At 48.1% G+C, this 26,518-nt stretch overlaps 1 protein-coding gene across 1 annotated transcript in view; it reads right to left on the bottom strand.

Moving 5' to 3' along the window:
• The window catches only part of TNR (tenascin R), a 135,097-nt gene that overhangs the window by 90,529 nt on the left and 18,050 nt on the right, over window positions 1–26,518 (bottom strand). Inside the window, exons 3-4 of the mRNA XM_054980608.1 lie at window positions 9,007–9,270; window positions 4,045–4,160 (exon numbers count right to left, since the gene is read on the bottom strand). Coding sequence (XP_054836583.1) covers window positions 4,045–4,160; window positions 9,007–9,270 — 380 coding nt within the window. The remainder of the gene's footprint in view (window positions 1–4,044; window positions 4,161–9,006; window positions 9,271–26,518) is intronic.

The following is a 26,518-nucleotide window of genomic DNA, read 5'->3' as shown; positions in this document are numbered from 1 at the left end:
GTCACATGGCTGGTGGCCATGCGCGGAAGGCAATCTAAACCCCCCTCTGTCTGGAGATCAGGGGGCGGGGCCACCAGCCATGTGACCATTTTCTCCGAGGCAACCCACTGAGTTCCACCACCTCTTTTCCCAGAAAAAAAGCCCTGGATGTCATCATGTCACAGGTATCCTTGCCCTCACTCTGCGTCATTGGATGCCGCTTGGAGAGAGGCATGGAAAGGCCCAGTGGAATAATGCCAACACATTTCTATTACTGCATGTTACAAAGGAACTTGACAGGGCTTTGCTGTTTTGGGCAGCAGTTTTCTAACGTCAACTTCTGTCCTGAATTTTTAAGCTTGTTACATGATCGTGCTCACCTCTAGAGAGAGGTCATGTGACAGGAACCACTTCCGGATTGCATGACCACAGGTGTCTAACCAGTTCAGTATTCCTGTCTCCAATGGCAACAAACAGCCTTTCTTGCTGCAACCCTAGTAATTCAGTTTGCTACCCTACTAAGTTACAAGGCCTCTGAACATGGAAGTTACATTTAACTAAGATGACAAATAGCTGCTGAAGACTACCATGAATTTCTCTAATTCTGTCCATTTAACCCAGTATCTTTTACTTTCTTGGCAGGCAAGGTGTACCCCTTCCTTGATCATTCTAATTGCTCCTTTCTTTATCTTTTCCAGCTTTGTGCTAAACACATGAACGGGGTAAGCAGTTTCATAACAAGTCAGACCATTGGTCTATTATGCTCAGCACTAATTGGGGGTAGCTCGTCAGTTTCTCAGGCAAGGGGGGCGTCTTTTCCAGCAGTTAGTATCTGAGGTCTTTCAGCTGGAGATACTGAGAGCTGAACCTGGCGCCTTCTGCATCCAAAGCAGGCACCCTGCCATTGAGCCTTGGACCTTCCCCCCATACCCACAATTGAGATGGGAGAACCAGAATTGTATACTGTGTTCCAAATGTCAGATTTATGTAAAGGCATTAGGATACTCGGGCATTTTATGTTTGGTCCCTTTCCAAATACTTGCCAATGAAGAATTTGTCATTCATGTTCATCAGTATATATGTTTGTCCGGCATTATAGTGGATTTTCACAACTGAAATATTGCCACTGTCATGCGGCAAAAATGTGTGAGTCAGTCCGGAAAGAATCAGCTGGACTCAAGAGAAGAAAGCGTTACGCCACGGGAAACGAGGGCTCTGCCACACCACTTTCAACTCTCTAAAACAAGTATTGTCTGTCTCTTGCTGCAGTGCCAATTCATGCTAAGCTGTGCCTATTATATACAACACAACGGTGTGAAAAGAAGATCATAAATCAGCTACTGTGTGATTAGCACAATAGTATGGAATGGTTTTAAATATTTGAGATCTGGATATCCACCGCATGATATGGCTGCAAACACCACATGAAGCTACCTCGTACTAAGTAAGCCCCTTGATCTACCTTGGTCAACCTTGTCTCAGGCAAAGATCTTTCACATCGCTTGCTACTTGATCCTAATTATTGGCATTGAAGAATCAGAGGCACAAGTAATTCTGCCACTCGCTATTCAAGTTAATCATGTAACATCCAAATGGACTTTCCTAATATTTTCTTTCTTTCTTTTATTTACAAAATGTATCCGCTGCCTTTCTGCACTCATCAGGGCCACCAAGGACGCTAATAAAAACACCCTAAAAGCACATCTTAAAACCATTCAAACCAAGCAAAACACATCATCAAAACAAGTAAAAGCACAGCTAAAATACACATGCAAAAAATAAAAACAATTAAAGCATACAGCAGGAAGGAGGGATCACTTAGGGAATATTAGACGAAACAGAAAGTTTTCCCTTGTTGTTGGAAGACAGCAACGGAAGGGGACAGACGAATTTCCCTGGGTTCCAAAGTCTTGGTGCCATGACTGAGGCTCCCAGGCTGCCACTTACGCAATCTAGAAAGGCAGAGGTACCTAAAGCCTGGCCACAAACATGACGATAGTGGTTAGGTAGGCTCATAAGGCTGTAGGCAGTCCTTAATGTATGCTGGTCCCAAGCCATATAGGGCTTTAAAACACAATTGGCACCTTGAATTGTTCTTGGAAACAGATTGGAAATCATGGGGCAATGCTGAAGTGATATTGTCCCTGTGGCCCACTCCAGTCAGCAACCTGGCTGCAGCATTCCACACCAGCTAAAGTTTCTGAACAATTTTCAAAGACAGCCCCCCACAGAGTGCATTGCAGTAATCTAATCTAAATGTAACCAGGGCATGCAGGTTAGTGGCCAGATATTTTCTGCCCAGGAAAGGCCGCTACTAGCAACTGAGTTGAAGCTGATACAAGGCTGTCTTGGCCACATCTGTAAACCTCTTATTCAACAGTAGGCCAGGGTCCACAGGCAACCCCAAACCTGTTCCTTCAAGAGGAGTGCAACCCCATCCAGTAGCACTTCTGTCTTGTTAGGATTAAGCTCCAGTTTTTTAGCCTGCATTCTATCCAAAACTAGCTTCAGGCATCAGTTCAGGCAGGCCTGGTTCTAGGTTTTTTGGGGTCCCAGGCAGACAATTCCCAGGGCCCCTTCCCTTCCTCTGCCTAGCACCAGCAGGCACTCATGTCTTCCTGGCCTCTCACCCACCTGTATGCCTCCCACTTGTTTGTGAATCCTTCTCTTGTCTGCTTACAAGCCCTGCCACGTCCCACGCTCACAGCTGCCTGCAGCACTTTCTTCAATGGCACCAGGCAGTGCGTGCAGCAGGGAGTGTGGGAGTTAGAGCACTAGCAAGTGAGTGGTCAGGAGGTGCTGGCAGTAGTGGCCCCTTCCAGAAACCCAGGGCCTGGCAGCTGGCCCACCTCAGGCTATGCTGATGCTGGCCCTGGTTCAGGGTTTCTACAACCTCCCTGGGATCCACCAGAAGTGTAAGCTAGAGCAGAGTGTCATCCACATATTGGTGACTACCAAGCCTGAATCTCTGGACAACCTCCCCCAGAGGTACATGCAGATGGTGAAAAGCATAGGGGACAAGATGGTGCCTTGCAGGGGCCCACAGGCCAAAGGACTAAGCAACAGTCTTCCAGCACCACCTCCTGAAACCTGCGCTCCAGCTAGGCCCAGAGCCACTGCAAAATGGTGCCACCCAGTCCCAGCCTAGAAAGGCAGTCCAGAAGGAAACCATGACTGATGGTATCAGAAGCCTATGAGAGGCACAGGAGAACCAACAGAGTCACACTCCCTCTGTCTACCTCTTAGCACCGGTCATCCTTCAGGGTGGCCAAGGCTGTTTCAGTCTCATAATAACCAGCCCTGAAAGCAGACTGGAAAAGATCCAAACAATCCGCTTCATACAAGAATGCGGAGAGTTGTCCAGCCACTCCATTCAATCAACTTGCTCAAGAATGGAAACATTTGACACTGATGGAGAGTTACTGAATTTTTCTGGGTCCAGGATAGGTTTATTTAGCAGTGGACACACCACAGCCTGTTTCAAAGCTGGCTTGGCCTCCCCCTCTCAAGGATGCATTAACTACCTCTTGGACCTGGCCAGACCCCCCCTCCCCTGCAGCAGATTTAAGTAGCCAGGAAGGGCAAGGGTCACACATATAGGTGGTGGGCCTCAGACCTCCAAGGACCCTTTCCACAACCTCAGACTGAACAAAGCGAGAAGTATCCTAAGCAGCTGGACAAGACCCCGTCACTGCTAATGTAGACTCCAAGTCAGAACGGATGCAAGAGATTTTATCTGCAAAGCGTTGAGCAAAACGTTCACATATTTGAGGCCATGTAATCCACCCCAGGAGGCAAAGCAGGACTAGTAACTCAAAAGACCCTGATATGTCAGTCCATGGGACCCAGACCTCAGCGTGCCACAAGCAGGGAGATTATAACTTGGCGACATATTCCTTATCCCAACACATTGCGCTCCTTTGACCTCTTCCTTCCAAATTCTCTTGCAGAACACTGCCTGAGGCAGCCTTCCCACACATTCCCACCTGAAAAACCGTGTATTTCCTTCTTCAGCCCCAGTTGGTTGGTAGGGCAGTAAGGGCCTGCTTTGAGGGATGTCATTACCTTGGGGATGAAGCTGATCTCCCAGCCGTCAAATGGGAAGGAGAAGGGCTCCCATTGCATCTCGACAGTGGTCTCTGTGATGGTTTTGAACTGCAGACCTTGCGGGGTGGAGAGTTCTGGAACACAACAGCACAAACAAGAAAAAAGAGGGTACCTTGCTAGCTGTGCTGTGCCCTTTCGATAACCCAATCCCATCCACCAAGGTATTGCTTGTTTCCATTTTCAAAGTACCAGGAATGGGGAACAGTGGATCGTAATACTTGTTGGGTACATTGGGTGCCCCTACTTTCTACATTCGTTGGATTTCCTGGTGGTTACTTAAAGGTTAGCTGTTAAGGACTCAAGAGGAAGCAACCAAGAGACATATAAAAGCTTTGCACTCCAGTAGAGTGCTGGTTATAGAAGGCCAGCCGTGAAAGGCAGCCTGGGATATCTACAGCCAGAGAGAAACTTCAGCATGGTAGTCAACCAGAATTTCAGAGATCCTTATTTTATTTTTATTTATACCTTTCCTTTCTCCTTGATGAGGACCCCAAGTGGCTTATCCCATCATTCCCCCCTCCTCCACCTTATCCTCACAACAACCCTGTAAGGTAGGTTAGGTTGAGAAAGCGCAATAGGTCCAGGGTCACCCAGTGAGCTTCCATGGCTGAGCAGGGATTCAAACCCAGTTGTTCCACACTCCAACCACTATGCCATGCCTAATCACAGAATCATATAGGGTTGGAAGGGATCTCTAGGGCCATCTAGTCCAACCTCCTGCATGATGCAGGAAATTCACAATTACCCTCCGCACACACGCACACACACACACACACCCTCTTGCTCCATGCCCAGAAGATGGCAAATCACTGTCCAAGCCAAACTGGCCTAGGGAAAATTGCTACCTGACCCCAGGGTGGCAACGGACCTTACCCTGGGCACAGGGACGGCGCAAGGCTTTGCGGCGCTTGCAGCCGGCTGGCTGGGTGCCCCCCCATGCGCACGCCTGCGTGCGCGCACCAGCCTGTGTGATGGCGTCACGGGCGGCCTCCGAGCTTTCCAGCTCGGTAGCCTGCGCCGCTGCAGATGCCTGCCCGTGGTGGCTGCGCCCGGCTGGGGGGCTTGTGCTGACGGCGGTGCAGGGTGGGAAGGATAGGAGGCTGCTGCTTTGTGGCGTGCGCTCCCGCCCCCTGCGTGTGACTGTGCTCAGGCCACTGCCATCCTAATTAGAATCACACCATTCTAAGTCCATTGAAGTCAATAGGCTTAGAAGGGTGTTCTCAGATTGGAGTCACATTGTACTAAGGACTGGAGGTTCTCTAACCTTTAGAGACAATGTAAATTCCACCGCCACAGAGCCCATCAACTGCACAAACTACTGGAAATAGGTTGCTGGTGTTCTGCTTTGCCAGCCACTATGCCAAGTTAACAGCAATTCTTAAGTGGCTACAAGAGTGAAGGACTCGCAGGCCTGATCATCTTGCTACATTTTCTGGGAGCTGCAAGGAGCTCTCCTACCCCAACAGTTCTTCATGAAAGCAACCTAGAGCCTTCTCAGTCATTGCTCTATGACAAAACCAGATATCCTGCTAAAAGCTCCCTTGAGATGGTGCCTCTACAGGTCATGTTGCCTCCTTCATGAGTGTATAATACACACGTTTGAAAACACAGGTTTGTCCCTACTTGTTGTTTGCACTTTACATCGTTGAGGGTAGCTTTAAAGCACGGCTTCCTGCAACTGAGCGGACTGAACAGGCATCCGCAAAGAGCCCCTCCATCCTGTTTTGCAGGGGTGTGCTAATGGAATACTATCAGGGATAAGAGCCTGTGGGGAATACTCAAGTGCCCGCAAATGCATCCCGGAGAGCTGTGGGCCTCTATGCGCAAGTGCCTCTGTTCCTGCCACCTCCTCTATAGTTCACCCAGAGTTGAAGGCCAGTTTCAATTATCAAGATATTTCGAGGCCCGTTAACTCAGTTCCTGTCCCAGATCACCGTGGCTTCCTTGCACACATTTTGCACACACAAAGTGCCCGCGCCTGTTCGGGTCACTGTCTCCAGTATTTCAAGTACCCATAGCAATCGCTTGAAGCATGCGGACAATAAGAGGCATTAGGGGAATGGATCTCATGCATCCATTCTACTAGAGGCGGCACTTTCCTCCAGCCCAAGGAGGACTCAGCAGCACCTCTTGCACCAGGGGAAGGCTCCTTCAGCCAGAGGAAAGAGCCGCACTTAGCAAGAACAGAACCATGGCACCCAATACAATGCTTCGTCTACCGATTTCTCCATTACAGACTGCTGTTAAGGAAATGAGAGCAGGCTACATCTCCCCCAGCCCAACCCGGGCTAGTTGTGTTTGCAGTGAATTCTGATCTGCACCCACCTGTTGCACATCTAAGTTCATAAGCATGCAGCTGTGCACATGTGGAGAAATGCTGGGGGCAGGGAGGGACTCACCTGACCACTGGCAAAGTAGGTGAGAGGGATGACAGGTAGCAGCCCCCAGTGCCCGAAGTGAAAGAGCTCATTGTCTGGCGGACCTGCCTGTGCTACAGTCAAAGCTGTCAGCAGAAGCCACCAGTTGGCTGGAGTTGGGTTTCAGCTGTGGATGTCCCCTGATAGCTCTGGTTTTGGGTGGGGCATGATGCCAGAGAGCCACAGGCCTAGCCTCCAACAGGGCAAGAGAACAGAGAGGGTAGGAAAAAGAAAGGCGTGGGGTGTCTGGGGGTGGCCTGTAGGAGACAGGGAGAATATGAATATGAAAGGAAGGGAAAGTATGAGAGAGGGGTAGTGGAGAACAGCAGCAAGGAGATGTAAAGGAGAAGAGGGTAGACAGGAAATCAAAGCCCTGACCATACATTACGGTAAGTGTTGAGTGCATCAATTTGCAAGGAAGAGCCAGTGCAGGTTCATTTTTTGTATCCAGATAAATATGGGGTTTAAATCGTATGTTCAGTCCTACATGTGTTGAATATAATGAAAGAGTTACCCCATAATCGTTCAAAGATAAACCAAGTGCACCGTGTACATGTGCTATATGTACATTCACATGTGCTCTATGTACATGTGTACACAGCTAGAGAAAAGCCTAGCACAGATGTTACATTCACATGAACTGGGAGCTTGCCAACCTTCTGTATCCGAATATGTGGCCCTTACAATGCACTTGATATGTGCAATCACCTCAACGTATGAATTGGGCAATGCATGGATTTTCCATGCACACCACGCACATGACAAATCCACACACTGTACAATTCCCAGAATATGGGAACCATGCATATCAGGTGCTTCGCGAGGACTCATTTCTCTGAATACCTGTGGCTGGTGTGATCTCCTAACATCTGCTCATGAGTAACGAAAAAGAGACCAGCAAGGAGGAGGAGAGGGAGAAGGAACAGGAGGGAAACGTAGAGGGTTTGGGCCTGAGGTTTTCAAGGGAAAACCCAGAGAAGTCCAGCAGGAGGACAGCACTATTGGGGGCATTGCTGCCCTAGGGGCAGGGATGGAACAGATCATAGGGGCAGAAGGCTGCGCTGTAACCTGGTCAGCTATAAAGGACAGTGAGTGTGGGTATAGTGAGTCATTATTGAGAAGTGGACTGGGTGTGTGTGTATGTGTCATTGTACGTCTCTCCCCCCTGACCAGATCACAGCATACTTAACCTAAAATGAAACAGAAGGGCCCAAGAGCCCCTTAACCACCTAAGGGCTGCTGGTACTTGCTCTAGATCATTCCAGCCTTTGATCAACATTTTAAAGAAGAGTGCTTTATCTTGGGATATCCAGTAATGAAGAAAAAAGCTTTAACTAGGGTACGGGTAAGAGTATGTAGGACAGGGAGGATGATTAATATTTTGGTGTATACTCCAAGGGTGTATGATTGAAAAAAGAGCGCAGCTGAAAGCTAAGAGCTATGGCAAACCAGACTTCAAAGAACTCTGCAAAAGCCAATATACGGGAATTTTCCAACCCAGAGCTGGAAACCCTACATAGTAGCCACTTTTGCGACAGAAAACCTTCCCGCTTTCTGATGTCCCACCTCTCTTCCTTGTAGAGATGAAGGTGCTTCTTTCCCAATGAAGTGAGCAGGATGGCTGAAGGGGCAGCAGTCTGGTCAGCATGAGGGAGAGGGGCATGGAGCCAGTGAAATGTATCATTGGCTTTTAGATAACATTTCTGTTGGGCCTGGGAGGGTATCAGGGGATCTTGTTTGGGAGCCGTGGGAGCTCTGAGTAAGGGAACAGACACCAGGAGTGCGGTAGAAAATTCATTGCAACCCAGATACATATGTATGATCAATTTCCCCAGAATAATGCAACAGCTAAGCCCTCCATTGGTCCTATCATATACTGTCTGTTCTTCTGGGATTTCAGGGAACCAGCCCCACAGCAAATATACTGTACTTCCACAGCAAACTCAGTGGACTGGGAAGCAAAAAGGGGGAACGCACCAACCGCATGATGGAGGGAAACTGTAATAGAGAGAGTAGTATTTCATTAACCTGAAGTCTCTGCAGTTGTTTCCCCCGGTCAGGACCTTCCAAATTAGATTTTGCTAAAATTTGCTGGCAACTGACTCTAACCCTCCAAAGCCCCTTAGCAGCCTTTGAGCCCCCAGAGAACTAAAGCGCTTACAGTGCTTTGTGGTTTGCTGTGCATTGCTCTTTTTACTAAATCAGAAGAGGAGGTGAAGGTAGAGGGATCAGGTAGGCACTTCCTCCTCACTCCCTGTGTTATAGACCGTGTCTGATTATTTCTCAGGCATGCTTCTATTTATGGTAATTACGATAATAAATACACCTGCAACAGATGCTCTTAAAACACACTGTTTGTGCACTCTCACCCTCAATATATCCGAGAGCAGCTAGCTCTTCAAGCCACTGTGAATCTTGCTTCCTCCCCATCACCCTGAAATCCCGCCCCCCTTCTGACACCACAAACAGCATGCCTGGCCCAGAAGAATCATGCGATACTTACGGGTGGCAACTTTGGCACCAACAGGGGTACTGAGCACGTCACTGATGACAGCATAGACACTGATGTTGTACATAAGACCTGGCTCCAGCTCTTTGATGGTGATGGAGCTCCAGTCCCCAGGCACTCGCTGCTGGAGCTGCAAGCTTCCAGGTACGGCAGGCTGGTAGGAGATGACATATTCGGTCACAGCCATCGGCCCATCCCATTCCAAGTCAATTGACCTGTCGCTGATCGCAGCCACTCGCAGGCTCTCCGGTGGGGCAACTGGAGGGAGAAGCAACATTCATTGCATGATCGAAGGTGACTGGCAAGCTGCTCAAGGGGAACTATGTCCTTGAAGTGCAATCCTAAATATAATTGCAAAAGAAGCAAGTTTGGCTGTCTTCAGTAAGACGTGTGGGCTCTCCTTCCTTGGAGGTATTTAAGAAGAGGCTTGATGGCCACCTGACCGAAATGATGATCCTATGACTCGATATGAATGTATGTCGATCGGGAGAGTGAGCACATGAAGGGACGAAACGATGCTAGGCTCTCGTGGCCCTTTCTTACATGCCCAGGATCGCCGCTTTGGGGTCAAGAAGGAATTTTACTCCAGGCCAGATTGGCCGGGAATCCTGGAGGTATTTTGCTTTCCTCTGGGCATACAACAGGAGTCACTGGGGGAGATAATTGAATTTCCTGCATTGTGTAGGGGGTTGGATTAGATGACCCTTAGGGTTCCTTCCAGCACTATTTTTCTAAATAAGGAACCATCAGATTATGCTGCATGGGCTGTTTCAGAGGTGACACAGCAACCAATCTGGGTTTTGCTCCACACTGACATTCTGAAGGGAACCACGAGCCCGCCCCCACATCCTGATATGACCTTTATGAGGCACGTATTTGTAACAGGGATCAATCTGAATTTCTTATCCAGGTGGTTTTGACTTGAAAAGCCTCGTTCCAGTTTTTGCACCACCCTTGTGTGAATCCAACATGTGCTATTTATTTTCTGTTTCATTACACAGAATTTTCCACACGCAAGTCAGGCATTTTTCAACGCTGTGCATCAATAAATCAGCCTTGTATATGTGTGTAGGTGACACACATTTCATAAATTGTGCAGAAAAATCTGTAGAGCATGCATACACTGGTACAAATGACGCTACAAAATCAAGACTGAAACGTTGAGAACCAAAACCGTGGGCAGCAATATAAACTAAGGGGGAGGGGGAGGCACAAGGAGCTTGCTGGGGATTAGAAATCCCACCCTACAATGGTTCCCGCTACCTCCCGCTGCTTCTTTCTGCCCTTGCCTCCTCTCTTGCTGCCTCTACAGCCACCTGCTTGGCACCCTTGCCTGCTGGCAATGCCTCTTTCACCTTCCCCAGTGTCACCTTTTTCCTTCCTTGCCTGCCTGCACCTCTTGCTCTGGGATGGCAGCGCCTCCTCCTTCATTTCCTAATGACAGTCCAGTTTATGGGGTTGGTAAGCAACCTTTAAAATGGCAGCTGATATCTTGCGATGCAGCATTGTTAGATCTTGGGTTTTTTCCATCGGTAACCTGAAGTTTTCAATACTTTAAAAAGTTCCCTCACTCTTTTTTCTTTCCTTTTTTGTGTGTGGCAAACCTAGGATTTTCCCAGATCTCTCTTCTCCCATGGCCCAATACTGTAGGGTTTTTTTTAAAATCTGCATTGTAGAGATATGATCAGAATTAGAAGTAACAAGTGAGGGATGCACAAGGACTTGTAGGGGGGATTTTAATCTTCTCCCCATCACTGTTTTCTCTTTCCATTTCCTGAAAATCCCCATAGCCTCTCTCCCTTTTCCTCTCTACTTCCCACCTACCATCCAACCTGCTTTTATTTGCTCCCCTGTCTTCTGGGGTCCCACCTTCCCTCCCCAACAGCCTTTCCCTGGTAAAACTATGGCCAAATTCCATGGTGGTAGTCACTGAGCTGAGTCCAGTTGTGTGGTCTGGCCAGGCTGAGTTGCATGGTGGGAAACCTATAAGGACTTCCAGGGGCACCTCATCTTTGCTTTTATTCTGCTCCTCATTTCGTCTTTCCCTGCACCCAGGAGCACCCATAACCTCAAGTTTCCCTGCTTCCTTCTTTCCTTCCCACCCACTAACCAAGATTCCTTTTATCTTCAGCTATATGTATTATTGTTTACTTCAGTTATACCCCACCATTCTCCACAACAGGAGCCAAAGCAGCTTATATCATTTTCCTCTCCTCCATTTTGTCCACATAACAACCTTGCGAAGTAGATGAGACTCGGAGTTTGTGACTGGCCCACAGTCACTTAGTGAGCACAATGACAGAGTGAGGATTCAAACCTGGATGTCCCGGGCGGCTCCTAGTTTGAAACTCTAACTACTGCACCACACAGGCTTTCATGGGATAGCTACTGCTGAACAGTAATAATTGGTCAGGCCTGAATGAGTGATGCAAACTACATGCTAGCAACTCACCCAATTATGGTTGCCAACACTGGGCTGGGAAATTCTTGGAGAGTTGGGGGTGCAGCCTGGGGAGGGAGGGACCTCTGAGGGTACAATGCCATACAGGTTTCCAAAGCAGTCATTTTCTCCATGGAAACTGTTCTATGTAGTTTGAAGATCTGTTATAACTCCAGAAGATTTCTAGGTCCCACCTGTAGGCTGCCAATCCTATGCCTGATTGTTGCTGCCTGCTGCCAATTCTGGCCCCAATGAGTCCTCCCTTAAAGGCCGAAGGGGCACCTCCTCTCCCCCTGCCTTTTACTGTCAAAAACCACGGCTTGAAGGCTGCCAATACTTTTGTGGTTGCCCAACAATGGTTACTGAGGAGATGCCGCTTCTATCATTTTGGCAGGTTTTAATACTCAAATGTGCCCCCCCCCCCATATTTCAGATTTTTCTGTAAACCTGGAGCTTTTCTCAGGTTTGTAGAAACATTTGACTTTTCTGGCCATGGCTCTGTTCTTTGGATTTAAGTATCCATGGATAGGACCATGTTGATAATTAGACATCCTGATGATGATGATGAATAAGGAACATTTGTTTAGCTCTGGTTTTCAAAGACTTGCTTGTCACATTGCAGGTAAAATGAAACACGGTGTGAGAGATTCATAAGTGGGATCTTTTACATTAAAAAAATACAGGACCTACATGTGGCTGCTTTGAAGACAGAGAAAGGATCACAGGGGGAAAAGAATGTTAAACTCTTTCTTCCCATTGTTATATGGAAACCCCAGAACATCTGAATATGAGGAAGGGATTTTCTCGCAGCCCAGAGCTTATAACCTGAGCGAAGGGGGAATCTGTGGTCTTGAGAAAAAAATGCCATCCTATGGGAATGAGAATAGGCTGGGTTGGTTATGAAGACTGCTGCTACTTAACATGTTAATGCTTATTTAGCATACTGAGTAGTACAGTACAGAACATAGGGCAAGGGTGAAATTAAAGGTGGGCAAGGCTGACCTCGTTTTTTAAAGGATGGGCTCACCTCAGCCTACCTGGTGATTATCTTGGAATGTTGTTTAATCTTTCACTTGTGCTCAATTTAGGCTTCATAGTTGCCTGCCGGTGATGGGTGATCTCCTGACAAGCATCCTGGAGATCACTCGCCACCAGCCGGCAACCTGTGAAAGTGTGCACTGGGCGTGCTCCTGGTAGGACACAATGATGTCACTTCCTCCAGTCGTGGGCATGTTCCCTTGCTTCGCTGGGGCCAATTTTGGCCCCCAACAGGCTGAATTTGCCCTGTGCAAAGCACAAGAGCACGCTCATGACTGGCATGATGACATCACTTGCCAGAAGTGACATCATCATGCAAGCACTGGGAGCGCATGCGCACTTTACACATGCACACAAAACACCATAAATGAAGCACAAGATAAGTGGCATGTCCCCAACTCCCACAGGAAAGGTATAGGGACCTGGTAACCCTAGCTCAATTCTCAGTATTTAACTTTTAACCCTTTCATTGAGCTAATTAGAACTGGGTTTAATCCAGCAGTAACTTCCACTGACAGAAGAGACTTCATTGCTTCCCCCATTCCAATGCAGTCTGAAATGCTCCTCAAACTTCTGTACCTAAGGGGAAGAGTCAACGTCTACAGGGGAAGAGTGGAATTGGTGAAAATCCCCTGCAGTTGGCAAAAATCTTCTAGATCCAACCCAATGTTAAAAAATTACGTTTTAGTTCATGCTTTTAAATTTTAATCAATAGATTTTATATACACATAGTGAAAGCTTCAATAGTTCTTGAAATATTTAAAGACTACAGTGGCATACTTTCATGATTCAGCTTTTATTGACAAAGGTATAGAATCTAAGGCTAGGTTTACCAGGTTGCTGCAACTTTCTGCCCCTGTGGTCCCAGCCCCCATTGCCACTCAATGAAGGAACAGGAGCAAAAACAGGGGTGGAGATTCCCCTTCCCCATGCCTCTCCCCTGAACCTCCCAGTGGTTGCCGGCCTACCCTATCTAGGGATACCATTCTGCCTCTCCCTTATAGCTGTGATTTATTAAATTTCCAATTCCTTTCACAAGTCAGATAAGATCTTTGCTCTAGCTCCTCCTATTGGACAGGAGGGCTATACATTATAACATATAATAATAACAACTGTGTACTGTCAAGTTGCAACCAACTCGTGGTGAATCCATGATCTCATGGGTTTTCAAGACAAGAGATCAGCAGGAACAGTCTAGGTAGCAACCCCAGTGTTTCTTGGGGGTGTCCCATCCAGGTACTAACTGTGGCTGACCCTATTTAACTTCCAAACTCTGACAAGGTTGGGGAAGTCGGGTTGTTAGGCTCCTCATCATAATGTACACATACACACTTCTAAACAAACTGCAGAATCATTGTTCTACACATATTTCTAGCTCTCATTTTGTGCTTGTGGCATATTGTGCTAGTCTGAATTATGGTAGACTGATAGCAATGGCCTTGTATCCTCTTCGGGAGTTTACTGTCTTTCTGGGTCAGAACTCAAACCCTGGACACAGGTGCTGCCCAGAGAGGTTTTGCAATGTTAAATTGGGCAGGACTAAGTGACAGGCTACTGTAGGACTTCTCAAAGGGGGTGGAGTGGGGCAAAGATAACAAGCATCACAAAGAAGACGAGTCTGTTGTGTGGATTTGAAAGGGTTGCCCTCTCCAAGTTGCTGCCATTTTTTCCAGGGGAACGAATCTCTGTGGCCTGGAGATCAGTTTTAATTCTGGGAGATCTCCAGCCACCACCTAGAGGCTGGCAACCCAAACTTAGATTACAAATGGATTAGACAAAAGACAGGCAGGAATATATGGAGATTTTTTTTTCTTTTTAAGAAACCTCCAGCACAGGGAAGATTAACTCTAATAAGCAAAAGTCATTTGGGATTTTGAGACCCTGTATGTGCAGCCTATTGTAAATATTAAACAATAAAGCAGGGAGGAAGCAGCTGTCCTGATTCTATCTCAGAAGTGCAGGAGAACAAATATCCAAATGTCACTGTCAACATGGAAACATCACAGCCTTTTTAATTAGCCAGAGAAAATTAATCCTGTCATATTAATTGCTAACCTCTGGCCACACCACACCACTTGCTAATGTAATTGCCTCCTGTATCTTTGGAAGGAGGGATGGGCTCAGTATTAATCCTAAAGAAAAAACGGTCACTCAGAATTACAGATTTTAGGATGGCCTCCGAAGGGCTGAGGCCCGGAGGCTTCTAGGCCATATTCTTTGCTTGATGACATCAACAGACAAAGCATCAACGCACAACAAAAATCAACACACATCTAATACACAGGTATAATCTAGTATATTTTTATCTCGACTTTCTTCCAAGAAGCTCAGAAAGGCATATGTGGATTTCTCTTTTCATATTTACAGCAATGCTAGGGTTGTCAACTCTGGGCCTGGAAATTTCTTGAGATTTGGGGAGGGCGGGGCTTGAGGAGGGGAGGAATCTCAGGGGCACTGAACTTTGTAGTCTGGAGTAGACATGGGCATGATCCAAAAATAAATCCCGATCAAGCCAATCGTGGATCAGGGCTGCTGCTGAACGCAGGTTCCCGATTCTAACCAATCAAGTCTCGTTTCTGGTCCAAAATCGGAAATCGGAAATTGGGGAGGCCAGCACCCAGAGCAACCGTAGTCAGGCTGTTGTGCGCGCGCGCGCGCGCGCATGCGTGCGCGCTCCTGAGTCTCCCCTGCCCACGCAGCAAGCCATTCGTCCTGGTGCGCTGCGGAGCTTTTTTTTTTTGGAAATTTGGAAGCATGTGGGTAGCTTTCCTGGGCATTTCCTATGCAGGACAGTTCAGTGCCTGAATTTTACTGTAGTTTCACTTCCTTGGAGTATCATTATTTCAATATTTCATAATTTCGATATTACAGTAATATAAAATAAAAAAAATAAAAAGTTAAAAAGGAAGTTTCGCGAGTCCGTTCTGAGGATGGATTCACCCCAAAATGATTTTTCAAACGACCAGATTTGATTCAGAAACAGCATAATCAATAAATCCAATGCTATGAAGTCAAAAACAGTCTTTTGCAGACTACGGAGCACTTGCAAGTTGAATCAGCCAATAGGAACTCTCGGAACGGCTGGAGAGACAGGAAGGGGGGTGGTTTTTAAAAAAAACGCGTAAATTGTGCATTGGCCCGTTCACGGCCACCGTGAAACTCCCGTTGAAAACCTGTGACCACATATTCGGGAGAAATGCGAATGAAACGTGTCTGTTTAATGAGGTAATGTGACCGGCACTCGGGATTGCGTGGGGAATGCGGGGAACATGCAACTTAGAATGAGTAATGTGGATTTGACCCCTATCTGCATATTAAACCTCTATTAATGGGACAGGGCATTCTTTTTCCTGGCCAGTCTGCAACCTTGGTTGGAAGCCAGTCAGGGTTGCCTCTTACCGACTTGTGGTGGAAGAAAGCGAGTGTGAATATGACATGGCTGCTGGTCCTTCTGTATATCCATCCACAATTATACATACCCAATATCACATGCATATTCACCACATCCATACATTTCCCAGACTCTGTGGCTCACTTGGCTACTTTATCACAATAACATGTCAGCTCTATCTACCCATCTGGTCCTTATTTCAGGACAGAGTGTTTGGTGTTTGTTTATTTATTTAGAACATTTCTATGCAGCTTCTTCAGACAGAGTCATGCTCCAGGCAGCTTGCAATTAAAACCTCAGGATAAAACTAAGCCACTGAAAAACCAAGCCATTAGACACAAGTATTATAAAAACTATCCGTAAAACAAAGCAGACCATTAAAAAGCTGAAAAGATTTAACCCCTATTCAAAAGCATAGATAAAAAGAAGTGTTTTAGCCTGGTGTCTAAAAGCAAGTAAAGCAGGCAACAAGTGAGCCCCAAGGGGAAGGGTGTTCTGAAGGTGAGGTGCCACCACAGAAAATGCCCTATCTCTGGTCACTCACCGCCCGCCTCACCTCTGAAAGTGTGGACACAGATACCAAGGCTTGAGATGCCGATTTTAACTGTTAGGTTGGATAGTATGGGAGGAGACAGTACCTTGGGTTCCCTGGCCCCATGCCGTTTAGGACCTTAAAGGTAAGCACCAGCACTTTGAATTGCACCTGGACACAGATGGGTAACTAGTGAAGATATTTCAGCACAGGGGTAATATGATCCCTGTAACCAAACCCTGACAGTAGTATGGCTGCTGCATTTTGGAAGAATGGAAGTTTCTGCACTGTTTTCAAAAGCAGAATGGATGTGATAAAAAACATGGACCACTAAAATTACATCCAAGTAAAAGCCAGAAGTCACGATGCTCTAGGAAGCCTCCCAAACTCTATGGTTTTAGTCTTCTATATCCTTACTCTATGGTTTTAGCCTCCTATATCCTCACTATTTCTTCTGGGTAAAACCTAGAAGAAATGTCATAAGGTCAATGGATATGTCCCCTCCTGCCCAAAAAGCTTCCTAATATTCGGGCAGAGGTGTAGCAACCCATGGGCCAGATGAGCAGCTGCAGTACATCAGTGCCTTCTTCACTGAGTTGCCTCAAGCAATCACTTGGGTGGCTTGGCCAGAGAACCAGCCCTGCTTAAGGCAACTTAGCAAGTTTGTGGCTGATCCAAAAGTTCCCAGATCACATTTCTAACCACTACACTACACCAGTATTCAAATAATTGCTTCTCCAGTACCCGAAAATAGGCTTGCTAACAAGCAGTACTAGGTTGCTTCTGTACCTTTAGGAGTAGCTTGGCTTAGAAAACTGGCATGTCAGGGAGAAGGCTTGTAGGCTGTTCCGTGACATACTAGTTTTCTATGTGCAGGGAATTGTTTTGAATGGACGAGTGTTGGATCATGTTCTATATAATATTGTTATTCTGTTGGTTCATATAGAACAAATGAGCAATTCCAAATGGTATTGCCCTGACACAAATTTATTTCCATTCCTTTGAAAGGCTTTGTTTGCAAAAAAGGGAAGTGGGCAGTAGTTAGAAGAAAGCCTTGAAAAACATGCCATGTGCAGCTTCCAAAGGTGTTTCTTCTGGCCAATGTTTGTCTTATGATTTTTCAGGGGAGGGTGGGCCATTTACTTTGCAAAGGCATGAAATCATTTTGGGTTAGGACACAACAGCCTACTTCCCCTCACCCCTTATCAGACTCAAGTCTGCTATTTTAAGTGAGAAATGCCAAATGGCCCTTTTATCCTATTGCTCAAATAGCCTTCTTCAGGTGACACAAGTGGAAAAGCACTTTAGATAATGGCCCTGATGCTCCTCTAAAAAAGAGAAAAAGAGACAAGGGCACTTTGTTACTTGACAGATGGCAAGAATCCCTAAGCAAGCACAAGAGTTTGCTCCTGGTGTCAGAATGTAGGCCCCGTTCTCCATAGCAACGGCCACAGGGTGTAACAAATAAATCTTCCCCTATAGCACACTTGGTATAATCAAAAGTTCCCCAAAGGGTATTTCTGTTTCCAACCATTCAACAGAAAAGTAGTTTGCCCGAGTGTAAATTTGAATCTTATTTCACAATCCTGTGTCAGGCTGCTGACTTTATGCATATTTGGCAAAGCAGGAAAATGACTTTTCAGAGAAGGCCCATTTGCCAGTTCCTGGGGCTTCTAGAAGTATGGTTCCCAGGTGTCCACAGGTGGCCGGCAAACTCCTGGGGATTTGCCCACCTTGCCCGCTGATCACTCGGCAATCGGTGGGAGGAAGCAAACCCCCTGGAGGTTGCCCACCACCAGCAGACACTCCTGGGTGGTGCGGCATGCTCCTACATGCTACAGTAGCCCGATTTTGGCTTGAATTTGGCTCGATTCAGCCAAAATGCAGCTGCTGCAGAATGCAGGAGCGCTCCAGGGCCCATTATGCTGCCCCGGCAGAGCTCCCATGCTCTGCAGCGGCCTGATTTGGGCCCGATTTGGCCCAAAACAGGCCGAAATTGTTCCACTACAGAGCGCGGGAGTGCTCCCAGGGTGCATGTAGCCTGCGTGATAACGTCACTTCCCGAAGAGACATCATAGCATAGTCCAGGAGCGCATGTGTGTGTCAGGTACCCCACCTCCTGCCCAGAGGGTAAGGGGACCTGGCAACCCTATCTAGAAGCAGTAGGCATTCCTCATGCCTTTTACCTGGTCCTATCATTGGTTTGGAAATCCCTAGAGTTTGAAGATTAGTTGTAATCCCAGAAGAACATCAGATAACAAAAACTAAAAGTGCCTCTCAACTAGGATTGCCAGCTCCAAGCAGGGAAATTTCTGGAGATCTGGGGGGTGAAACCTAGAGAAACCTGGAGGAAGTGGGGTTTGGGGAGGGAAAGGACCTTGGCATGGCATAATTCCATACAGTCCACCCCCCAAAGTAGCCATTTTCTCCAGGTGAACTGATCTCTGTGGCCTGGAGACCAGTTGTAATTCCGGGAGATCTACTTGGAGGCTGGCAACCCTACTCTCAGCATGTTTAGTTTTTATTGTTATTACGATCTAGGATCAGAATTTGAGTCAGCATATACAATAATATATAACAAATACATTGATTACATGTCTATACTCTCAGCATGTGTAAAACGCTTGTCCTCTTTTAATAACTACAACGTACCTCTGCATATCTAGGATTTGTAGGGTTGCCAGATGTCCAGCTTTGATCCAGACAGTCCAATATTTGTGCTTGCCATCCAAGAAAGAAATAGACTGGCCATATAAATGACTGGGATTTTCTAACTAAGAGTTCTTCCAAGAAACAGTTCCAAAGGGACAGAGTTGGGGGCCAGGGCTCAAGTGTTAAAATAGAAAGTAAGTGATGAATTAAAGGAGAAAAAAAAAAGAAATCAAACCCTAGGGCTTCACTATGGAGAATGGACTGGTGGAAGGCAAAATGTAGCTGGTGCTACATTTCTTCATCTAAAAGGAGAAGAAGATAGGGTTCCCAGGTCCCTATACCCTCCCAGTGGGAGTTGGGAGGACCTGGGATTTACCTGGAGTTGAACCCTCTCGTGTGGGTGCTCTTGGTGAGACGTGATGACATCACTTCCAGGAGCAACATCATCACACCAGCCATGGGTGTGCTCCTGTGCTTTGTGCAGGGCAAATTCAGCCTGTTTGGGACCATAATAGGCCCCAGCAAAGCACAGGAGCATGCCCGTGGCAAGTGCAATGACGTCACTTTGGGAAGTGACATCATTGCACCCTACCAGAAGCGTGCCCAGTGTGCGCTTTTCTTGGTTGCCTGCCGGTGGTGGGTGATTGCTGTTGGGTTTGCTACCTCCTGCTGATCACCAGTGATTGGTGGGCAATGGGACAAACCCTTGGGAGATTACCCACCAGTGGTGGGCAACTGGGAAGTCCAGGAGAAGATGATACTCCCCCTCCTCAAGCAACAGTGGTTTCACCCCCTTCCTGAAAGGGACAGATACGGGTTTACTGTCCAGGTGTCCAGGAGGAATGATTTTCTGTGTTGCAAGTGTCAGGTCCAATATATATCTTAACTATACTGACTCCATTTTCTAATGCTTTTAGTGTTTAAGTATTTTCTCCTCAGGTGCACCGGTTCCCAAGCAGCATTCCCACCAGAGGAGACTGTTTTGTCTAACACCGTTCCACCAGGCATTGGCCTTGAAGGAGAGCAGCTTCCCAGGACTGAAAGATGTTGTTTTGAGAACTGTGGGGGGAGGCTGTTCCAGATGGGTATTGTTACTCTGTATCCTATGCTTGCTCTTCATTGGTAACAATGATCATGTACCATCCTGAGTCTCCTATTCAGGACAGTGGACTATAATGGATCTTTTCTGCAATAAAGCTTCCTTTGCCAGACATTGGACTTATTCTTGCTTCTAAAGGGAATCTTGCAGAGAGTACCTTATTTAGCCACAGTCTGACATTTTGTTACCAATCATGTCTGAGTCGGGCCCAGCGGAATCCAAGGTTGTCCCGGACAGGGATCCTTTGTTTGATCCGTATGCGTCTCCCGACAATCAACCGGTGCAAACCCAAGACTCCCAGGAGCTGGGAGTAACCAGGAACGGAACCGGAGCCTCCACTTCTACCCTGCCTCTCATCGACTTCAGTACTCGGAACGAGACCGAAAGCAACCTCGGGGCAAGGCCGAAAGCAACCGCTCTCCCCTTGATCTCGGTACCCACCCCGTCGGAGTGGGGAGCCAGACCCCGAGAAACCAGAGAGCGCCGGGCAGGTGGACTCCATCCACGAGTTTCGATGGACGGGCGCCGAAGCCTAGAAACCGTCCCGGAACTAGATAGCAGCCAACCATGGCGATATTGGAACAGGACGTTTGAGCAGATGGAGGGGGACACGTCTCGCCGAGGCGCCCTGAGTTGGGATTATTCCGAACTTGCCCCGTGGAAGGAGCCAACGGAAGTCCCTGAACAAAGTTGGGAGCAGATACGAGGTCGCACCTATGCGGTAGATACCAGCATCTCGGCCGTGACGGGTATGGCCAAGGGAATTCTAGCCGCGAGGTCGCGAATAGTCCAAGGGGACCCTCCTCCGTGGGGCCCTTTCTCCCCGGTGAGTACAGCGAATGAAGGTTCCCTGAGCGAACAACCAGGGCCAAGTCGTATACAACAATTAGAAGCTAAGCTGATGGATATGGAAGAAAGTTTGGCTCACGCCATTCATTTAATTTCCTCAATGGGGGCAGGGGAAAGACTGTCTCCTGAAGAGATGGCGATACAGATAGCTACCCTTCAGAGTGTCATCTCCTATCCGATGGAGGAAGTTCAGCAGCGGTCGTCACCTACCGGCGAGGGGGGCACCTATCCTGGCGAATCGGGAGAACAACCCAAGGAACTTCCCACTCAGCGAGAAACTCCACCGAGAAGGGATCACCCGGTTGTGCCATCCGGTGAGACTCCCATCGAACCTCCTATCACGGGAGGGGATGTGCCGCCAGACGAGACCCCCGTTGAGAGGCCTACGGAAGGGGAGGAAAAGCCAAGTGATACACCGGTGATACCCCCCCATACTTCCCCTAAAACGGTCCGGCCGGACCAAGCGGGAGCACCCGTGGCTCCATCAGGGGAGGGAGCCCCTGGTCAACCGCGCGAAACTGTTCCCGTCGGGCAACCTCCGGGAGATGGTCTACCAGCGCCAAAAGGCCAGCCGACGCTTCCCAGAACAACAACGCCTGGAGGGGCAAGCCCGCGCGGCCTTCCACCCATTCGGCCTTCGCCGCTGCGGCCCCTTCCGCTTCGACCACAACTAACCCCGCCGCTGCAGCCGATACGTTTGCCACTGGAACAGCCCGTAAGACCACCTCCGAACCAACCGATGGGGCCTACACCACTACGACCCCACCAACCCACCCCTCAGCGGCCGATTATTACTCCGCCGCACCGACCTCAACCGCAAGCACCTCAACCGCTACGGCCAGCACCTCCGGCATTGCCACCAGCCCAGCCGAGAGCACCACCACCAGCCCAGCCGAGAGCACCACCACCAGCCCAGCCGAGAGCACCACCGCCAGCCCAGCCGAGGCCGCCACCCCCGGCTCAACCGGTGATGCCACCGCCAGCACAACCGGGTCCCCCCATTCCTCAAGTGCCATTGATGCTTCCGGCGGACTTCTACCCAGCACCGGCTCCGAGGCAAGACCTCCCAATGGGTTGGGTGAAACTGGACGCCACTTTTGATGGGGATCCCTCCAAACTGGGCTTTTTTCTAGTGCAAGTCGTGCAATTCTTCAACCGGTGGGGACACCTCTTCGGCAGCGAGGCCAGCCAAATTGAACATCTCGGCTCCCGCTTACAAGGGAAAGCAGCGGACTGGTACGTAGGACTATATAATATCGGGGCCCCAGAACTCGATACTCTCCAGGGGTTGGTAGATGCTATCAGAGCACAATATGAAGACCCCTTAGAGGAAACCAGGGCCCGAACAGAATTGCAGGCCATTAAGCAGGGCAGCATGGCAGCGAGAGACTATATCACGAAATTCCGACAATTGGCTGCCAAGTGCCCCAGGTGTGAGGAGTCCACAAAAATTATTCTGTTCAAACAAGGACTTAATCCGAGACTTTTGGACAGAGCCCTCATGCAAGACAATCCCCCTACGCTGTTAGGTTGGATTCAACTTGTTTGCGAAGTGGAGAATCGCATTTTAGAAGTCCGTTTGGTTGAGCAACAACAACAAACGGGACAAAGAAGACCATTGACCTTACAGAAGGGAGCTCGGGGAGCTGGCTACGCCACCCGTGGAGCGAGAGATGCTAGATGGCAACAAGGGCTGTGTTTGCAATGCGGACAGGCTGGTCACTTTGCAGCACAATGCCCCTACCGGCCTGTGCAAAGACCTCCGCTCCAATTACGGCGCCCAACCCTTGCTCCGTTCCCTACGCTCCAACGCCCGACTCCAGCTCCACGAGCAAACAGAGGCCGCGGCGCTTCCCAAAGGCCAGCCTCAGAAAGAGGGCTGGAAGCGGAAGAAGTTATGGAATACGATCCCGCTTCCCCATCTGCAGAAGTCAATCCAGAAAGTCCCCAGTCGGGATACGAGATGGATCTGTCGTAAAAGGGCCCAAACGACAGATCCGCCCCAAGCCCGTCCCTGCACGGAACCGGCCACCTGGGTCCATTTTATTCATGCCAGTGACTTTAATCAACCCAGAGAGAAAAATGCACATTCGGGTGCAAGCTCTTATTGACTCGGGTTGCTCAAGAGATATCATAGCCCCAGCTCTAGTCAATGGACTAGTCTTACCAACTCGGGAATTACAAAATCCAGTAATTTTTGAACAAATGGATGGTACCAACATGAATCCGGTCACAACTGAAACCATCCCGGTGATCACAGGCATGGGACAACATTGGGAAAAGAGGTCCTTTGTCATCAGCTCTACTGCCAAGTACCCGTTAATTCTAGGCAGCAAATGGCTATGTGATCACAATCCCTACATAGACTGGGCTCAAGGATGTATTACCTTCAATCATGCCAACTGTAAAATTCACCGTTGGAATCAAAACTGGGGCGAGGACCCAACTTACAAAGAAAAGGCCCTCCTCACTCAAGAAGAAGTCAACCAAATACCCGAACCGTACTGGCCTTTCCTAAATGCTTTCTCGGAGGAGGAAGCTGATACTCTACCCCCGCACCGACGAACGGACTGTGCGGTGGAAATTTTACCCGGAGCCTCATTGCCTAAAGGACGACTCTATCCCATGAGTCTCCATGAACGTGAAGAGCTCCGGAAATTCATCGACACCAACCTCCAACGAGGGTTCATCCGCCCAGCCTCTAGCTCCCACGCCGCTCCAGTTCTCTTCGTGAAAAAGAAGGACGGGGGACTCAGACTGTGCACAGATTTCCGAGGACTAAATGCAGTGTCCACCAACAACGCCTATCCTATACCGCTCATCCGAGACCTTCTCAACGTCGTGGCCCAAGGTAAGATCTTTACAAAATTAGATCTAAAAGATGCTTACTTCCACGTTCGTATCAAGGCAGGGGATGAGTGGAAAACCGCGTTTAATACGCCCCTCGGACAATATGAATACTTAGTTATGCCTTTTGGATTGACGGGAGCCCCGTCTGTATTCATGTCCATGATAAACGAAGTTTTACATGAATTTCTGTACAAAGGGGTGGTGGTGTACCTTGATGATGTTTTAATTTATTCTGACACCGAGGAAGAACATGTTCAAATGGTACAAAAGGTCCTGGCCACCTTGATGAAGAATAAACTGCCCATCAAATTGTCCAAATGTGAATTCCATAAAACCGAACTCACTTACCTTGGGTATTGTATCTCGCAAGAGGGGTTGAAAATGGATCCAGCCAAAATACAGGCGATCCAGGATTGGCAAACACCCACCACCCGCAAAGAACTGCAATCCTTCCTGGGTTTTGCCAACTTCTATAGAGACTTCATAGCAAATTTCGCCCAAATCACACTCCCCTTAACAGAATTGCTGAAAACCAAAGATAAAGGGGACCAAGCCAAAAAACCCTCTGCTAAACTACAATGGACCCCCGATTGCCAAACGGCCTTCGAATGCCTTAAAAAGCAATTTGTAACGGAACCCATCCTCTCCCACCCCAACGAACAGTCCCCCTTCATAGTACAGGTCGACGCCAGCGATACGGCGATAGGGGGGGTTTTGCTGCAAAAGGGGGAGGATGGGAAATTGCGGCCTTGTGCATTCTTGTCTAGAAAGTTCTCAGAGGCAGAAAGGAATTGGAATGTGTGGGAGAAGGAGGCCTTTGCAGTGAAAGCAGCTCTCACAAACTGGAGGCATTGGCTGGAGGGGGCGAGATACCCTTTTGAGGTCTGGACAGATCATAAAAATTTGGAGGCCCTCCGAAGCCCACGCAGACTGAATGCCAAGCAATTGCGGTGGGCGGAATTCTTTTCCAAGTTCAACTTCACCCTCAATTATCTCCCGGGCAAAACTAACTTTTTAGCGGACGCCCTGTCGCGCATGCCCCAACATAAGAGCAAACGGGCGGAGACTGTCGACACGGTCTTCTCGCCTAAGCAACTTGGGGGCGTGGTGACTACTCGCAGCCGTGCTAAGCAGCCCCTCCCGGCCGACCAAGAATGGAAATCGAAACTTAAAACTGAAGTGGAGAAGGAGGGGGATAAAGCTCCGCGAAACAAACTAACCCAATCCCCACAGGGGGATTGGCTAGCTGGGAGCAAGTTTTATGTCCCGGACAGCCTTAAGCTGGAAGTCTTGCGGCGCTGTCATGATGCTCCCACTGCTGGACATTATGGGTATCTGAAAACTTTACACCTAGTTCAAAGACAATTCTGGTGGCCGGGCATGCGCAAAGACATTTCCCAATACGTTAGTTCCTGCCCTGTTTGCCTCAGCGCAAAGACCAGGAAAGGGAAACCTCCGGGTCTCCTGCAACCATTAGAAACGCCGAACAGGCCCTGGGAAGTAATCTCCATGGACTTTATCACTGATCTACCTCTTTCAAAAGGACATAATTGTATTTTAGTTGTGGTAGATCTGTTCTCCAAACAAGCCCATTTTATCCCCTGTACTGCTATACCCTCCGCTCGAAAACTAGCGGATCTGTTTCTAAAACACATCGTAAAATTACATTCTTTTCCGTCCAAGGTGATTTCGGATCGCGGCGGACAGTTCGTTGCCAACTTCTGGCGGGAGCTTTTGAAAATGTTGAATATTGAACAAGGTATCAGTTCAAGCCACCACCCACAAACCGACGGGCAATCCGAAAAAACAAACCAAATATTAGAACAGTTCCTTCGTTGCTACATCAATTTCCAACAAGATAACTGGGTGGACCTTCTCCCTCTAGCCGAATTCTCCTATAACAACAGTGTACATGCTTCAACGGGAGAAGCCCCCTTCAAAATTGTATATGGGACTCACTTCAATCCCTTCCCGTTGGACGCACCCCCTCTCCATTCCTCTAAATTGCCAGATGTATCCTCATGGTGGGGGGAGGCGGTGCAGCAATGGACTATCATTAAGAGACACCTCGAAAAAGCCAAACTGGATTACAAAAAGTACGCGGATCGCCATCGTGTGGCCGAATGGGAATTGCAACCAGGGGACCATGTGTATATTTCCACAAAGAACCTAAAGCTAGCTCAGACAAGCCGCAAACTCGCTCTGAAATTCTTAGGACCTTTTCCTGTGCGCAAGGTAATAAATAAAGTGACTGTTGCTGTAACATTGCCCAAGAACCTTCGCCATGTGCATGATACGTTCCATGTCAGCCTTTTGAAGAAAGCTCCCACAGACAACAAATGGCATATCAAAGCTCCACCCATTCCAACTTTAATTGACGACCAAATCCACTATGAGGTACAACAAATTTTGGACTCTAAAATCAAGAGAAATCAGCTTTTTTACCTCATTAGATGGAAGGACTTTGATTCTGGTTACGATGAATGGGTGAACTCTGCACATGTTCATGCTCCTAGGTTAACCAAAGCTTTTCATACTCGCTACCCATATAAACCAGGGGGGGATCTATTTTAAGGGGGGCAGAAATGTCAGGTCCAATATATATCTTAACTATACTGACTCCATTTTCTAATGCTTTTAGTGTTTAAGTATTTT

The sequence above is a fragment of the Eublepharis macularius genome, chromosome 5 (assembly GCF_028583425.1).
Source record: "Eublepharis macularius isolate TG4126 chromosome 5, MPM_Emac_v1.0, whole genome shotgun sequence".
Classification (NCBI taxonomy): Eukaryota; Metazoa; Chordata; class Lepidosauria; order Squamata; family Eublepharidae; genus Eublepharis; species Eublepharis macularius.
The sequence above is the reverse complement of the archived record's forward strand: the minus strand, read 5'-3'. Positions and strand labels throughout refer to the sequence as shown.